This window comes from Typopeltis vanoorti, chromosome 22 (assembly GCF_054136105.1).
Source record: "Typopeltis vanoorti isolate ZY-2024b chromosome 22, IOZ_Tvanoo_1.0, whole genome shotgun sequence".
Lineage (NCBI taxonomy): Eukaryota > Metazoa > Arthropoda > Arachnida > Uropygi > Thelyphonidae > Typopeltis > Typopeltis vanoorti.
Window position 1 is genome coordinate 43,988,802 of NC_143570.1, and position 18,720 is coordinate 44,007,521.

Here is an 18,720-nt window from a genome sequence, read left to right on the forward strand (position 1 = left end):
TTATTAAAGTACCAAGTCAATCTTATTGGTGTCATTGATAAGAAGACTAAAATAGGTGACATTCTTATCAATAAGAACCATAAAAAAAAGAAGTATAATATCCAGGAAATAGTGATTATTGGGAAAAAGAAAAGAAACAGATCAACCTCATCTACTGCCTGCCACTATTATTTTTTTTTAATCTGTGAATTGCTTATTTTCTCAAGTCAGATTTTTGTGTATGTAGGATGAAAGACCCGAGCTTCCAGAAGAAAAAACCTTGCTACCTTAAGTCATTAGAGAAGTCGGCTGAAATAAAGGAAAAAGAAAAGTTGCTCTTTTTTTAGAGGTCTAAAACAGCAAAGTAGGATATGGAAACTAAATATAGAAATGTTTCAGGAAAATTTGGAGAAAAGTGCAAAGCCAATAGTAACAATAATTGTCTCCTTGATTTCTGTTAATAAAGGACACAAACAAGTCATCACCGAACTCATGTTCCTTCATAAAGATGTGTACAAAATTCACAAAGATAGACGACAAAATAAATAAAAGTGTCATTGTTTGTGCTATTGTTGTTAGTAATATATTCACTAATGTTTACGACACTAGTTGATAAGGCAAAAGGAATCGATTGTTTTGGGTAGCAATAATCACTAGAAAGATTGGAAACATGGAAGTGTTATTGAAAGAGGCATAAAACAAGAGTAAAAATAAAGACTGTAAATCTGTTGTTACTCAATGATGGGTAGAATGGTTGAGGAGGGTCATGATTGCAAATGAATCAACACGTAGGTTGTGAAAAAGGAATGAGCGGAGTTTGTATATCTATTGAATGGATAAAAGGAAGGACTTATATAATACTGAATGTCTGCACTGAAATGGATGTGAACTTAATTGTCTAGACTAGAGAACGGCTCATAATTTAGAAGAAAAAAGCCAGCAAAACTAAAGTTATTAGGATGATTTAGGCACCTATGAAACTAATGAAAGCGGGAATAACCAAAAATGTGGAATCTACCATGCCAAAAAGAAATCGAATCGAATCAAATAATCAATACAAGGTGAAAGGTCCTTGGGCCTAAGAGGATTCGCATCTTATGTGTTTTAGTCCTAAACTTATCGGGAATAAGAGTTAATAGTATTTGGTTGTTTAGTGTAACTTATTAAAAGTAATAAACATTAGTGAGGCTTGGCCTAGAGCAGATTATGCAGTTACAGAGATAGAATATAAGGGTATATTACAGGATATAAGAGTAAGTATTTTCAGCGAGGAACAGAGAATATAGGATGCCGGAAGAGGTACTGATGATGATGATGATAGATGAATTATAGCCAATATGAGTAGGAGATTAGGAAGACTAGCCTATAGAGGGAGGTTCACACTCCAAACATCTAATGTGAAATAGAGCCAAATACATTGCTTGAAAAGAAATGTAACGAGTCATTTGGTTGTAGTGGGCATAAATTAGAAGAATATGATGCTCCCAAATCATTGCAATTAGTGCAGGCTGAAATGACTGCAAGAAGGGAACTGACAGAATCTCTAAGAGGAGTTGTGATGGGATGCCATGTTGCAGGTCTATCTGTTGAGCAAATTATTGACAAATTAGGCCATCCCAATTCAACAGTCAGTGACACCATCTGAGATGGAAGCAAGTGAGACAACTGCAAGTGCTACCCGCAAGCAGTAGCCAATCGACCAGACTCAACGAAGCGGCCGAGGGTACTATGAAGGATAATAAAAACCGTCATTCGTCAGCCGAAACATTGAATGAGGAGTTACGGCTATCGACTGGAACATGAATAAAAATTCAGAACCAAGGCTCACAACATGAGTTTCCATGGTAGAACCGAGATATGAAAACCCCCACATTACCCATACTAAAATGCAGCATCGTCTTCAGTGGTGCAAAGAGCATGTACAGTGGGACGTGAAAGCTTGGAAAGCTGTTATGGAGTGGTCAAATACATTACACCCTTTACCGAGCAAATCGAAGGGTGTGGCAGATGCCCAATGAACGTCTCTTTCCTGGTGCATAACTATTCTTCTTCTCTCTTCCATCATCTATGTGGATGATGATGAGGCCGGATGAACTCTTTTCTCTTCTGTCTGTCCCGGGAGAGTCCGAACAATTCTGTCCAGTTTGTTGTCGCTTGTGGTGATTTGATTTTCAGTCCTCTTTTATTTTGTCTATCCTTTTAATTCTGGGCCGTCCTTTGGATCTTTTACCTTCCATCGTTGTATTCAGGGCTTTAGATGGTAGTCTTTCTGTTCCCATTCTGGTCACATGGTCAGACCATCGCAGTCTTCTTTCTTGGATTTTGTGTATTATTGTTATTTCTTGTTTTAGTCGTTTCCTTATGTCTTCGTTTCTTAGTCGATCCAGCAGAGATGCTCCAAATAATCTTCTTAGCGAACCCATTTCAGTAACTAATAATTTTTTCTCTTCAGCCTTTTTGAGATCGCAGCATTCACTTCCATAGAGGAGTATTGGGAGAACCATTATTTCATAGATTCTTACTTTTGTTACTTGTTTGATGATTTTGTACACTTCTCCTTTATTTTATCAGAAATTCACTGTAGATTTTCTTCTGTGCTTGCAAGTAATGCAGTGTCGTCTGCAAATTTTAAATTTGTCACATTTTCCCCATATATTTTGATTCCTGAGTTTTTATTGTTTAAGGCCTTATTGGTTGCTTCTTTTAGTGTAAGAATGAACAGGTCTGGTGACAGATTGCATCCCGTCTTACTCCGCTGTCTGTGTGGAACCGGTTGGTTAAAGTGGCCTCCATTCGTACTGCACTTTCAGATTTCTCATACAGATCTAATACAGAATTACACCCTCTACCTCCACCCACAACCATAAAATTCGGAGGTAGCGGTGAAGTGAAGTGTGAAGATATAGTTCTGTTTTTCTTGGTTTCACCTAGAACCTTTGTTTGTAGTGCCACGATCACTGAACTCGAAGCGGTATCTGAACATTCTGGACAATGCAATGCTTCCTACTTTGCATTTCTATGAGGAGCTGAGCATTGTCTCTTTCAGCAAGACAATGCACCATGTCATAAGGCTTCTGTAACTGTGTGGTTAAGGGACATGAATGTCACCACATTGTCATCTCCATAGAGCCTTGATCCAACCCTATTGAACCTCTGTGGGATGAATTGGGGCATTAGGTGAGGTCAATGCACGTCTACCCTCACAACAGTCGAGGACCTCATTACATGCCTACAGGAAGAATGGTCCAAAATTCTCCTTGATTTCTATTGTACGCTTCTAGAGAAAGAATGCAGTATCGCAGCGGAAAGACGACCTACACTTTATTAAGGTGGGCGCCATAGCTGTTCGTTCCTCACACTATGGTTTCCATCGACATCTTTCCAAGCAATGTATGTATATATATTGTGTCTGCTTCAGCTCTGTATGTCCCTGCGTTTCTTTTATCGAATGTCGGCTTGTTGATCATATTGAGTATGTAAAACTGCCTTGTAGCTTTTCATATAATGTAGTTTGTTAACTGTGGTCTTATTATCTGATATGTTGTTCTTGCTATTCTGAAATTAGGAACAAAATTAGTGTTTTGCCATGCTCCTCATGACACTAGAATGTTCATAATCCCTGGTAAACACGATTTAGTCATTCTCTCATTAAAACCATTATCTGGTTAAATATATTTAGGTCCCTGCTCTTCCCAATTCTCAATCCGATATAAATGGCTTTAATATGGTGATGGTCAACCCTTTGCTGCTATAACAGCCTTCAGTTTACTGAAAAGTTTTCTGCTGAATTTTGGTACATTACTGAAGTTATCCCCTGACATTCTTTGAGAAGAGCATTATTAAGGTTAGTCACTAACGTTATGTGATTCGGCTATAGATTAGGCAGACAGTTCACTGGCATTTGCCAAACCATATTCGTCCATAGGAGTACAGATGGTGAAGCGTGATTGATCATTCCACAGAACGCATTTTCTCTGCTTCAGACTTCAATGGCGGCGAGCTTTACACATCAACAAGACACTTGGCACTGTCCTTGCTGATGCCAGGCTTCGGTGCAGTTGCGTGCAAGATAACGTGTGTTCTTCAGCACCCACGAACAGTTTTGGTGCTTTCGTTGCTTTGCTTGCAAAGTCCTTTCGAAAATTAGTAGCGAGTGTTTCAGCCAACAACAGATGGCAAGATTTTTTTCAGTCTATTCGCTTCAGCAGTTGGCTATCGCGCTTTGTGATTTATGTGACTTATCAGGTTGGTATTGCTTCTATGCATTTCAGCTTCACAATAACGTCATATACAGTTAATAGTGAAAGCTGTAGAAAGGCATAATTTCCCGAATTGCTGCAAAGATGGCATCCTATGATAGTTCCAAGTAGGAAGTCACTGCGTTCTTTAGTATATAAGCAGTTTACTCTTGATGTTTGTCTATGAAGATTATGTGCATCCTTTTATAACTGCACGAACCAGCGTTTTGATCTATATAGCTATATCCACCACCAAGAAGGAGGTAATCAGATAATTTTGATCAGAGAGTATTTTCCTCTTATCATGGAATCGCCATAAAATTTTCTCCTTACTCTCCTTCTCTTGCTTAATCGAGCGTTCTTATTTCTTATCTCACACTACTTTTGTTTTTGCTTTTTATTCTCTCTTCTCTGGTTTACTAATTGTTTGCCATCCAATCTTTCGATCTCTCTCTCTCTCTTTATGTTGTGAAGAACACCACATAAATATGCTATTTCTTTAATGATGTCTTCTAATTTCTCCTGACCCAACCCTAACCTTTTAGAGTCGATTCAGGAGAATTACAACACTAATCCGACACTTTTCGAATGTTCTGTCAATACCGTCATCTCCACTACTGGCACATACTCTCGAAATACTTTCTAAATATTTGCTCACCAGGCCCACTTTTCTTCAATAAATATTTAAGCTTCATAAAGAATAGATTTTGAAACACATACAGCATGTCTATTTTAATATAGAATATGCACGTTTTCTTAAAATCTAAACAACTCAATATATGACACTCTCAAAAATAAAAAAAACTATAACAAGAGGTAACATTAATAATAATAATAATAATAATAATAATAATAATAATAATAATAATAATAATAATAATAATAATAATAATAATAATAAATTTATTTTATCATTCCTGTATATAGGGAGAAGGCAAGGCCTTTTAACCCTATCTAGCTTTTGTAGACTGAGTGGGCAGTTTAATCTCCACAGGTAGCCAATCATAGATAGCTTACCCACGTCTATCACTAATTATAGACTGCCACCAATGAAGAGGCCTGCAAGCAAGCCATCTCTTGGTACCTATGCGGGTTTTTTCATCCGAATTTTCGAGAGATAAAACCCGTTTGCCCATGCCAGAGATCGACTAACTCGGGAACCGGTCGAAGAAAGGCTTAGAAAAAAGCTCCTCCAGTCGGTGACTAGACTCAAACTATAAGTCTATCTTCCTGTTGCCAAGCGCAGAGAATGCAAGCATCACTTCCACTGAGCTACACAGGTCTACAATATTATTAATTGAACTTTTAAAATTTCAGCTCGTTTCAAAACATTCTTTTAGTAATCATTTCCCCTCCCCTCAGAACCCAGAAGAGACTAAATATGCATATAGTAATCTGGGTGTGTGGTCGTATCAAGGTGTTATAAAGAAGCAAAATCATTTCCTTAATTACTTGTAAATGATAAATTCAGCACTTTAATTCTTTAATCTTCTAGGTGATATTCGCAATTTTTCCATTTGAACTTTGAACATCAACTTCTTATCGACCATAACTCAAGCAAATCTCATCAGTTTCTCCAAGCATAATGCCTACAGTATAATATGCTTTTGTATATTTCATCATACAAAGTCATTACTTAACAGGTAACAACACTAATATGTCAGCCATTATCATTTACCTACAGGTCTAATGTAATGAAATCATTTTATAAGTGCTGTATATTAGTAGCATCCCTGATTGTTCTGCCTATCTTTTGCATCATCAGCAAACAATTGGAAATCTCCCATCACGTCTTTCCAGTATCATTAGTGTATGGAATGAACAACAATTGTCTAAGAACTGATCCCAGAGTACCCCCACGGACTATCTTAAATATGGCTGGTTTGCACCCCAATATACCACTCTCGGATAGCAGAACCATAAATTACATCCTTTTACAAGTCAACAGCTATATTCCATTTATATATTCTACAATTTATTCAATGGCATTTCGTATAGTATCTTGTTAAATGCCTTTAGCAAAGTCCAGCAGTATCACTCTCCTTTAATATGAGCATGAGCTGCCTCTGATTTCATCATTACTGGGGAGGACCTCTCCCCTAATTGGGAAGGATTGGGTCTTCTTCTTCCATGATGACCCAGTCCATTTTGAGAGAGCGAGAAAATATTGTATGTATCAATGTATATGAAAGAATGAAGCACATCATAAACATCTCTGTCAAAGTTGGGATTCGAACCATCAGCCATTTGGCTGGAAGTAGATACGTTAACCACTCGACCAACCAGGAGGGCACACAGTTTGCACATTTCTTTATCCATATACAAAAATATTATTGTGAAATATGAGCCAATTTCTCAAACAAGACCTCCCTTTAATAAATAGATGTCGTTCCTTGCAAAATATAACTTGTCTGTCAACCTATTTCAGTATGCGAGTTCTTACCACCTTCTTTAATATCTTGACCGGCATTCCAGATACTGATAGTTAGATACAGCAGTTTTTGAAAGTATGACAGTCCCTTATACAAAGGGACTATAATCTTTCTTTCTTTCTTTCCATTCCTCTGGAATGTTTTCTGAACTAAGATTCAAATTATATAAATATGTCAAAGGCTTAACCAGTTCCACTGAATATTTCTTTATCATATGTGCTGATATCCCGAATTATTGTCCAAGTTTTTGCAACAGTTCTAAAAATTCCTTCTTCTCTCTCATCTCTCATACATCTCTCTCTCTCTTATCATCCATTGTAGTGGATGATGAGACAGAGAGAGATGCATAAGATGCATAGTAACATTATACTCCATGGTACATACATTTGATAAATCTCAGCAAAGTAAGTGCTCATTAATTGAACAATCGCATCTGCCTAAGACACAAGCGTACCCAACTGAGTTCATTAAATGAATTTCTCTTTTATGCCCTGATTTTTTTTCCATATAATACTCACAATTTTTCTGCTCTTTATATATATTTCCTATCATTTCTCATCCTTATTCTCGTGATATTCCTTCTACATCGTCATTATCTTCTTACAGATCTCTTGTTTAATAACATTGCACATCCATTTCATTCCTGCTTGTTCGTCGACCTCTAGGAACTTATTCAAATACTGCATCATTTTAACATTTTTTTCCTGTGCAATACCGATATCCTTCCCATTCGGTACCTGATACCATAATTGGAAGATAGCATTCTGCTGAGTTAGTCATGATTATCACCTTTGTAGTTCAGCATATAACCTGTCCTAATTGGAACATCCACATATTTAGCTACTTCTCGGGACAGTATGGTGATCACTGTCACTAACTTGTTGCAAAACAGTCACATTCTTAACCTCAATTATGATCAAATCTAATAATCTTTGAACCCAAGTTCCTTCTTTCACATACTTCTTGAGAATCTGTCTCGCAATAACTCAATAAATTCTCCTTCATTCTTATCCTGAGTTTTCTGTGCTACTCAACTGTTTGTGCTACGCAATCAATTTTAGTCAGCAATAACGATTACTCATTTAGTAACCATTAAGGTAATTGGCTATTCTTCTAATCGTTCCAAGCAACTGAACCGCGAGGTCTGTAGCAGCATCCCACCATATGTTTCATCATGTTATTCTATACTTTTAGAGAGCCTTAAACTCACTAACATGGGACATTATTACTATTATTGTTTATATGAGTTTATACCTGAACTATACTCAAATGTAATATAATTAGTAGCATTCCTCCTCCTCTTCTATCTATTCTGTCCTTTCTGAAAATACTATATCCTTTACACTTGATTCCAGTTATCATATTTGATTCCGAGAAGCGGATTTTAATAATGCAACACAAGGAAATAATATTGTTATATGATGCAGCTCACATACTAGTATTAATTTTTTTTTTAAATTAGTCATTCAAACCTTTATAATTCTTACATACTATTTACGGTATATTCGTGTGTGCATATGTGCATACAAATTATCGTTTCATTTTTTTATTCATAACAGAGATTTAGTGTACAACCCTGAATGTATTCGTTTTTATTTATTTATTTATCTATATATAAATATATAAATACTTATGTATACATTTGACGAAGATTATTATCACCCAGGCTATTTACATTTATACGGTGCTAATGCATTGCAATTTCTAATATGTTCGAAGAGTTCAATATAAAGTACTGAGTGAATAATACTAATGTTAATAACAACAATAATAACGTTAGTTAATGAGGATAAGTAGATTAATAACAACAACAACAACAATAATAATTTTATTATTAAATCAACGCAATTTAGCGTTTATAAAAATAATAGAGTTAAAAAAGAGAATATTATCTATAAATATAAAGTTTCTGCGTATTCTGTAATAATATTAAATAATATTCAGAATCTGCTGTTGTAGCTGCGGATTTTAATGTCCAGAGGAAATTACACTTGTGCAGTAACTATACAGTAGTAAATCAAGGACAGAAAAAAAAAAGAAAAAAAGAAAGTGGACAGACGTCTGCGAAAGAGATGAGATCTTTATATACTTGCAAAACAAGAAGCAAAATAAAAAAGGGGAAAAAGTGGTGAAGAAATGAAATAAAAAATGGAGCAGGGAAAGGTGCATCAAAATGAAAATGAGGCAGTGCAGCTAAATATTGAAAGTATTAAATATATTGACTAAAGATTGTCATAAAAGTTGGCAATGTTCATTTGCTTGGTTTACTCAGTATATCTTGGCTTTTGCCGGAGACCCGAAATACTCGAGCTTGAAAAGTTTCATGCATGGTCGCTAGATCAAGGTTCCCTGATTCTCTACCCCTTAGTTTCTAGTTCAGTTATGCGTTATACGTAAATCAGGTGGAATTGGCATAAATATTGCACAAGATGGTACAGCACAATTTGCTGAAATACTAGCAGAATGAAATAAAATAGATTTTCACAATTTTGGAAACTGAAAATGTGAAACTGTGCAGCACTGTGGAAATGACGTTTGTTTCCACAGTAGGCCGTCGGAAGTAAGACCATTTCAAGTTCGATTCTACTTGCTAACTAGAAAACCTTTTTCGGGGCTTTTTTTTCGGCATGTTCCGAGGTAGTCTAGTGTTGGTGCCACAACTCAAGAAAATCAACCGTAAAACTTAAAGTCTTTTAGACATAATATAGCATTAAGATTAATACTAGCAGTTGTCTGCTTCCTGAATGCCTTTGGACCATTTATAGTCTCAGGCATGTTGTCAAGTGATGGTTAACGGTGGAGACTGACTAGCTATCTATTTTCAAAAAAAAAAAAAAGTTAGTTATAGCTAAAACGGCCTCACCTATATCCTCTGGGAATAAAAGGTGTTAGGGATTTATTTATTTATTTTTAGAGTTCAGACACGTTCTGATAAGGTTGCGACTGGTATAAGGTAAAGATGAGGAAGGATATTAATATTATATGTAAATGTGAGATGACAGTCATAGGCGATTGTAACTTAAGGCAATATGAGATTGTCTTGTCCCATTAGAGCGAAAGAACGAATAGGAAAAGAACGAATTGTTTTGTGAATTTAGAATTGAAACGTATCCAAAAAGAAAGAATTATTTATTCATTTTGATGAGCAGAAGCATTGAAAACAGTTTTGGTTTTTATCGCTTCTTCATGTTGCAGAAACCATCGTATCACAAAGAGTGGAGATCGATGAGAAGTGGATCACTTATCAAAATATTTTTTTTTCTAAAATGTAAATCTCATCCAAAAAAGTATAAACACAGGGCACAAATAGTGTTAGTACCGTGGGTTAGATAATCGGTAAAGTCAACCCTGCGCTAAGGACTTTAGGAGTTCATTAAGGAGGATGATAATTGGAGTCAATTCGTTTTTCCTATAAAAACACTCACAAACATCTATATCCACGGTGGAAATTGAATCTGTGAGGAGAGCCTGTACGCTGTTCACACTACAAACAAGTCCGGCGATTGAAGTTTAGGGAGCTCATGTGGATTACTCCAATCCTACTCATCGCACATTTACCACTGTAGGTTGACTAAGGGCAAATAATACAGGAACAGAGAAACCAAACATGGAGTTTTGATTTTTCAACGTAAATCTGTTTGTTAAAGACCATTCTAGACCTCTAATAAACTGAGTCGGTCCAGTGGTAGACGGCGTCACTAGGTCTTAATGACCTTCCCAAACATACACACAACATTGAAATTCCAATCGACACTGTTGGTTGGAGTGTGATGGACTGGACGTTGCGTACTCACTGGTTGTTTTGCTTTTGGCTGGATCTCGCGTTTTTTTTTTTTTTTTCCCTATGTTACCTGTACAACATAAATAGCACAACGAAACAAAAAAAAAAAAATTTAAACAAAACACTCATCTCATTTGCATTACGCTTCGGCGTGTAATCCAAACCTGAAAATAAAATCAATTCTAAAATAATAATAATAATAATAACCGGACATTTTCAGTTACTTCTCATTTGTTATTTGGTTATAAGACCAACATAAATGTAAAATATTTGATACTTACTTTGATATTTTGGATATGTCAGGTGTATAAAAACAGGAAGAAATAATTAAACTGGAAATAAACCATTAGATATTAATAGTTATAAGATCTCCGGAGATCTACATTTTATGTATAGCATATATTTTTGATTATTTGTTTAGCTTGTTAAGTAATTTCAAAGATAATCTATTCTGGCCAGTGTAGTTATACAGTCTTTGACTCCATGAGGTCTTGAGGTGGTAATAATAATAATAATAATAATAATAATAATAATAATAATAATAATAATAATAATAATAATAATAATAATAATATAAACTGCTAGTTAAAAACTAATATTTGACTAATTGTCGTAAAAATGGTGAGTGATTTATTTTATCTAAATTAAAGATAATAAATATTTAATTTATATAAGGTAAAAGTCGCCTGTTTTCAAGAATGCATGGATTTTATAAACTAAATACGAAAGGAAAATTTATCACCTTAATTGTTTCTTGGTAATTGTAAATGTGGAGGGAACCTACTCCTATATTCCTGTAAATTATATCCTGGTGTTTTAATTATGTTTTCAGGTATTAAACGTGATACAACGCAGGACGAATTTTTCAGCTGCAACAATCTCTTATATTCTAAATTTGCTGTATCCCTCCATTGTACTCACCTTGCATACATACATGAATCAAGCAGTTATACTCTTTCCTTTAAAGACAAAAAAAAAAAAAAATAGAAAATGAGAATAAAAAACTTTGTAGTCTTTCCGCTCGTGACTTAGTCTAGATTCATTCTAGTTTTGTTTCCAGCTGAGCAGGTTTCTTTCATGTATACGTAGAGAACTTGCTTTGTGTTAAAATTTATAGCACGAGTATAATGATGACAAGCACGATTTATCTCAAACTTACGCGACTAATAAAATTAGATGAAATAATTTAGATTTCTGGGATTTTCTTGCTGTGTTTGTTACACCGTACAGAAGCATACAGTGTAACTCTTAAGGGATAACAAAAATGACAAAGCACAATTTAATGTCATTTTTCGGGATCGACAGAAAATCATTGCTTTTTTTTTTATCATACTCATTCATTCACTTATACATATAAATAATTTTACTTTCCTATAAATTAATATCGTATAAATTAAGAATCGAAGCACTGACTCCTAAGTAATGTAATGAGTTAACTCTTATTACACGAATCGTTAGGGGAAAAATTTGACTCTGCTCTGAGTTAACTCCGGTTCTAAGACGAATGTTTTCGATCCTCAAAGTTTCTTCGAGAAGATATTCATCAGAACAAAATCTGCCATATTTGACACCTTAAACCTAATTAATGAAAGATCCAGAGCAGAAGTGAAAATCCCCCCCCCCATCTCCCAGCGAAACATTCCTGAAACAATGACAGCCCATACAAAAACTAATGGACAAATGCCTGCCATTTCACAGTTTGCTAAACTACTATTTGGATGGTAACTGAAAACATTGCGTCTCCAGATATCCTTTCGGGACATCCGTATGTTCCGTTTGTTCGGTAACCGATTTACAAGATGAAATGTTTTCATGTAATATTCATAAAACAAACAACTGTCGCAAAAATAAAGAGTACTGTATTATGATACAGTACCGTAACGAGGGCGTGGCGAAAGAGGCGCCCGCCACTGGCACAACTAGGTTTTGGGCGCCAAACGTATAACATTTTTGTCATTTTTTGGTTAGGGGGAGCGCAAGTTAGACACTTGCTACAGGCGCTTCATACTCTCGTTACGTCGCTGGTATGATATTCTGATAACTTGTAAGTCAAATATACACATATTTCCATCATCAAAATGTTAGGCTTTCTTTCAAGTGTAAGAATCGACAGTGATGCGATATTGTATTGCACATGACAAAAAACGTTTGCGTTTTTTGCAATGCGCAATTTTACAGCGAGTGTACTGTACACTGTGTGCTGTAAGGCGCAGTGCCAACTCGGTATCAACCACAGTTAGTAATCTGTGCCAATGCTATCGATCCATAGATAATTAATGTGTTACTAATAGTGTTAATAACCTTTGTTATGGAATTATGTTGTAATTTTATATATTTTTGGTTTACCATTTATTGTGACAGTTATAGTTATAGGAAAATTTTTAATCGGCTTTCAAATCAATAGTCATGCCCAAGAGAGGATGTAAATTCAGTGAAGGAAGAAAGAATTTTTTTTTTCGAAAAAGAGAGAGAGAGAGAGAGATGAACATAATGACATTGAAGTAGCACAGTGAACCATACGTGATGCACAATTTTCTTTCGGACATAGAGAACGTTCTGATGTTTTGCAACACATCAAAACAAAGAAAAACAAAACAAGCAAAAGTTCAAGCGAGTAACTAATTATTTCAGACAGCATTGATGTATGGGAACCGATCAAGAAATAGCTACTGCCAATGAAGTTACTTTTACCTGTCATACAGCAAAACAGAATCAGTAGCCAATTAAGCAATAAATAATAAATAAATAAATACTACTACTACTACTATTACTACTACTTCTAATAATAATAATAATAATGTTAATTAAGTTATTTTTTGTTTTATTTACCAACTTAATCTCTAATTACGTATTATTCCTTATGTATTTAATTGACTGCTATAAGCCTAATTAACTTAAACGTGTGGACAGACTTATGTGTTCGTCGAACATGTTGTTTATTATTTTAACGGTATAATAGAACACAGAAACTAAGTAAATAATTAATTTATTAACTTGATGCTGATATTTCGCTGGTATTATAACCAGCATCTTCAGAGCACAAAAACACTTTGTCACAATACGCGAGACTAAAACAACATGGTGTACATTAACAAAATTGTAGCAGCAACACAAAGACTAGAGTCCTGATTTTGGCGCCCTCTATCTGAAAAAAAAAAAAAAAACGCTATAATATATTGCTAGAGTCCTAGAAAAGTGCTAGTTTTTCCTTAATATGACTGTCTCCCAGATCTTCGGCCAGTTAATACAGCCATATTTGTTGAGATTTGGGGTGTGTTTTAGGGCTTCTGTCGCCTCTAAGAACAATCTCTCTGATTTATATGGGTTTCTGTGTAGTACTTTTGTGTTTTTCCAGTTGATCCTGTGTGCAGGGGTATCCAGAGCATGGTCTGCTAGGCCCGACTTCCCATAATGATATTTCCGGACGTATCGTTTATGTTCGCTGATGCGGATATTCACAGTTCTTCCTGTTTGACCGTAGTAGGCTTGATTGCATGAGCAGGGTACTTGGTAGACTCCTGGATGTGATAAAGGAGGAATGCTGTCCTTGGGTGAGCGGATGAGGGTGGCTAATTTGCTACATGGTCGGAATGTAGTGCGTAGTTTATGTTTAATGAGAATTCTTGAGATCTTTTCGGATGTGCCTTTAATGTAAGGGATGGTGACTGTTTTGTTGTAGTTCTCTGTGGTGGATGGTGGGAGGGGTTTCTTAGGAGTGTTTAGTATTTTGTTTATTTTTTGTGGATTGTAGCCGTTGGCCAAGAAGGTGTGGCGTAAGTGAGTCAGTTCAGCAGTAAGAGCCTTGTCATTTGAACAGATTGCTCTCGCTCTATGGGTTAGCGTTTTTAATATGCCATATTGTTGAGAAGGATGATGGTGTGATTGTTTGTGTAAGTATCTGCCTGTATGTGTGGGTTTTCTGAAAATTGAAAATGATAAGGAACCATCTGGGAGACGTGTGATGAGTGTATCCAGGAAGGGCAGACAGTTGTTGGCTTCCGGTTCCATAGTAAAGTGGATTTTTGGGTGTTGGCTATTTAAATGTGCTAAGAATGTTTTCAATGTCTCAGGGCCATGTGGCCAAATGGCAAGCACATCATCAAAATAGCGTAGCCAAAGTGTTGGTTTGAGAGTGGCTGTATTGATTGCTTGTTTTTCCAGGTGTTCTATGTAAAAGTTGGCTAGGGGGGGAGAAAGGGGGGAGCCCATGGCTGTCCCATCAATTTGTTTGTATATTTTCCCTTTCCATGTGAAATATCCTGCATGTATTGTGAATTTGAATAGTTCAAATATATCAGGGGGGAAGTGTGACTTCAGTAGATTGAGGGTTTCTATTAGTGGTACATTTGTGAATAGTGAAGTGATGTCAAAGCTTACTATTAAGTCTGAGCTTTTTAGGGTGAGGTGTTGTAAGATGCTTTTTAGGTGTGCTGAATTTTTGATAAAGGAGGGAGAATTGTTAGTGAGAGTGGCTAGTAGCTTTGCTAAATGTCTAGCCAGTTTGTATGTGGGACTATTTATACTGTCCACAATTGGGCGTAGGGGTGTGCCTGGTTTGTGAATTTTTGGTGATCCATAGATTCTCGGTGTTCTAACATGGAAGGGTTTGAGTTTGTTAACTGTGTCTTTGGGCCAGGAAGTGACTTTTTTTAATAATTTTCGTGCCTTATTCTTTTGTGTGTTGGTGGGATTGCGACCTATAAATTTTGTATGTTGACTGATCTTGTAATAGTGTGTGCATTTTGTTTTCATATTCAGTTGTGTCCATCACCACGGTTGCATTTCCTTTGTCTGCTTTTGTTATGGTAATCTGGCTGTTGTTGTGTAGCTCTTTTATAGCAATGAATTCCTTATGTGGGATATTACTTTTTGGAGGCTTGGACTTGATTAGGATGTTGGCCACATCTAAACGTATGTTGTTAGCTATTGTTGGAGGCAAGTCGTAAATTCCTCGTTCGATGGACGCCATTATTTCGGCTTTTGGAACTTGCTTGGGAGTTATGGCAAAGTTGTGCCCTCGACTTAAAGCAGTTGTGGCTTCTTTGCTTAAGGTGAGTGACGATAGATTCACAACGACGAGGTCTTGTTGTAATTGCGGTCGTTGTATGGTGTTCCGTTGTTGTAGATTTTCGAACTTCTTTTGGTGCCGGTTTTTGACTCTGTCGAATTCTTTTTTGCCGTTGCGTCGGTGATGTTCTCTAAGATCTGCCAAAGTTCCGTATTTAGAATATTATGCAGTGATTCTCGTAATGCGCTGATGGTTGTATTTGCTTGTGCGAATTCCCGGCGAGTAGTGTTAATTTGTTCGCGTAAAAGCGCTACACTCGCTCGTTTATAGATGCGTTGGGCTTTGGCCGAGTGGAACTTGTTTTTGATTTTAAAACAGTTCGGTATTAATTTGGTGTCTCGGCACCTCTTTAAGAAGGCTAACCTGTTTAGTTGCCGCGCCAATTTCAACTTCCACTTACCATATCGTCGTGTCTTGCGTACGATATCGTCTCCGTGAAGAATCCTTAAACGTGTGGACAGACTTATGTGTTCGTCGAACATGTTGTTTATTATTTTAACGGTATAATAGAACACAGAAACTAAGTAAATAATTAATTTATTAACTTGATGCTGATATTTCGCTGGTATTATAACCAGCATCTTCAGAGCACAAAAACACTTTGTCACAATACGCGAGACTAAAACAACATGGTGTACATTAACAAAATTGTAGCAGCAACACAAAGACTAGAGTCCTGATTTTGGCGCCCTCTATCTGAAAAAAAAAAAAAAACGCTATAATATATTGCTAGAGTCCTAGAAAAGTGCTAGTTTTTCCTTAATATGACTGTCTCCCAGATCTTCGGCAAGTTAATACAGCCATATTTGTTGAGATTTGGGGTGTGTTTTAGGGCTTCTGTCGCCTCTAAGAACAATCTCTCTGATTTATATGGGTTTCTGTGCATTACTTTTGTGTTTTTCCAGTTGATCCTGTGTGCAGGGGTATCCAGAGCATGGTCTGCTAGGCCCGACTTCCCATAATGATATTTCCGGACGTATCGTTTATGTTCGCTGATGCGGATATTCACAGTTCTTCCTGTTTGACCGTAGTAGGCTTGATTGCATGAGCAGGGTACTTGGTAGACTCCTGGATGTGATAAAGGAGGAATGCCGTCCTTCGCTGGTTATAATACCAGCGAAATATCAGCATCAAGTTAATAAATTAATTATTTACTTAGTTTCTGTGTTCTATTATACCGTTAAAATAATAAACAACCTAATTAACTTACATGAAAATACCGTAAAAAGTTGAACAAGGATATCTGTTGAATATTTAATTATGTTTTAGATTGCTTTTTTGTACGCCAAAAAAAAAAACTGTATTACAGATATGTTACATAAGCTATCATTTCAAAACAGAAATCTTGCAAAGCCCTTAAATAAGAATTTTAAAGGCTTAATATGAACGAGAGATACATACCCTACGTATCCCATTCTCTCTCTCCATCTCTCTCTTTCGTGTTCTTCTGTTACATATGTAATCTTCGTGGATTGGAGTGGTTATAAAGGGAAAAATACAATATACAGTGTATACGTATAATATATATGTTCTATCATTAGAACAGCAGTTGAACCGTTAAAAGATAATTACCGATGTTGTTATCAGATTAGTTTAACAAAAGATTTGAGGAGTCTGCCTTTGAACATACATAAATACATTACTTACCTACATACCTCATCTAGAGCCATATTATAAAAAGAAAAGAGATTCCATTTATTTTAACCACAGTATACGTATTATGCAGGGTGATCCAAAAGTCACGCATATCATATAATAAACTTGAATTTTTCAATATTAGTGACAAATTTTATTGAACTAAATTGCTACAAACAAACCTTATATCGTATATTTATAAAGGCAAAAATAAATAACCTTACTAAAGCAAATGTGTTCAAAATAGCCGCCACATTCTTGAAGGCAGGGATGTGATCCTTTTTTTTTTTTAAATCAAATTAGAGGCAACTCTTTGAAGCATCGAGTTATTGACTGCTCTGATTGCGTCAAAAGAAATCTGGAGGTGACAAATCTGGCGACCTTGGAGCCAAAGTCAGTCTGTCACCAAAAAACTCTTGCAAATATTGCATTTTTTCATTTAATGTATGGCAAGTGACACCGTCCTGCTGAAAACAGCAATCATGTTCTTCAATCTCAAGGAGATCCACGAACTGGGTGATGACACTGCACCGTTCAATGTCACCTCAAAGGAAATGTGTCCGACAATGCGACGGCGTGATACTGCACACCACGTTCCGATTTTCAGAGAAATGCAAAGGGGTTTCATGGAAAACATGAGGATTTTCCGATGACCAAATTCTGTTATTTTGGCTACTGACGTTTCCACTTAGGTGGAACCACTCTTCGTTACTGAGAAAAACATTGTCCAGCTCGTGAACTCTATTTTCTTTAACAAACGATCGTAATCACAAACAGTACACAACACGTTTTTCCTTATCCAGTGGCTTCAATTCCTGAACTGGTTAACACGGTATGGAAACTTTAATTGTTTGGTCTCTCCAAGTACTGTCATATAACATACCTGTCTGTGTGCAGAGAGTTTTCTGAGACTCTTTGAAGGTGAACGTTGCAACACGTCGTGTACCGTAATGACTTTAACCTCAGTGAAAATGGAAGACCTTCCAAGCCGCTGTTTGCAGGGCAGTACTTACACTTTTCCCGAGACGGGCGGAGCCCGGGCACTAGAGTTCTCCGGGGAACTCCCTCATTGTTTTGGGCTCCTCCAGATAGAGCCTCGTGCGACTATGCATAATTACGGCCCTGGCTGTTTGTGTGCAACTAATCCAGTTTCCAGAAAGCGTTTAATTAATTTCATAATTGTTTAATTTTGACGAACAACAGAGTCTGGATACGTCTGACGAAACTCTTCCACAATATTCGCGTAAGAACGACAGGCAAAATAACATTCCAAAATAATAATTTGTTGCTCCTAGGAGAGCAACATTTCACTTTCCTCATGAACGAACTACGCAATGGACGCCCAGTACCCTACATATGGAGGATAGATTACACGATGGTGGCCCAATAGTCCTAAATGCCATCTATAGGCGAAACGAATAATTACAATTGAAACAGTTCGATGCAGTAATGTATATGCACATTATGGATCCACAGGAGTCGGCAAATTATGCAAAACCCTACTGCTAATGTAAGATGTAATAGCAAGGAAAAATTAAAATGAAGAATAGTTAGAGGAATACAAAGTTGGATGAAAAAATACTGCTG

At 36.3% G+C, this 18,720-nt stretch overlaps 1 protein-coding gene across 1 annotated transcript in view; it reads right to left on the bottom strand.

The window, feature by feature from the left end:
• The window catches only part of LOC150094368 (uncharacterized), a 157,367-nt gene extending 140,199 nt beyond the window's left edge, over positions 1-17,168 (bottom strand). The window contains exon 1 of the mRNA XM_090412453.1: positions 17,154-17,168. Coding sequence (XP_090268579.1) covers positions 17,154-17,168 — 15 coding nt within the window. The remainder of the gene's footprint in view (positions 1-17,153) is intronic.
• Between the last annotated feature and the right edge of the window lie 1,552 nt (positions 17,169-18,720).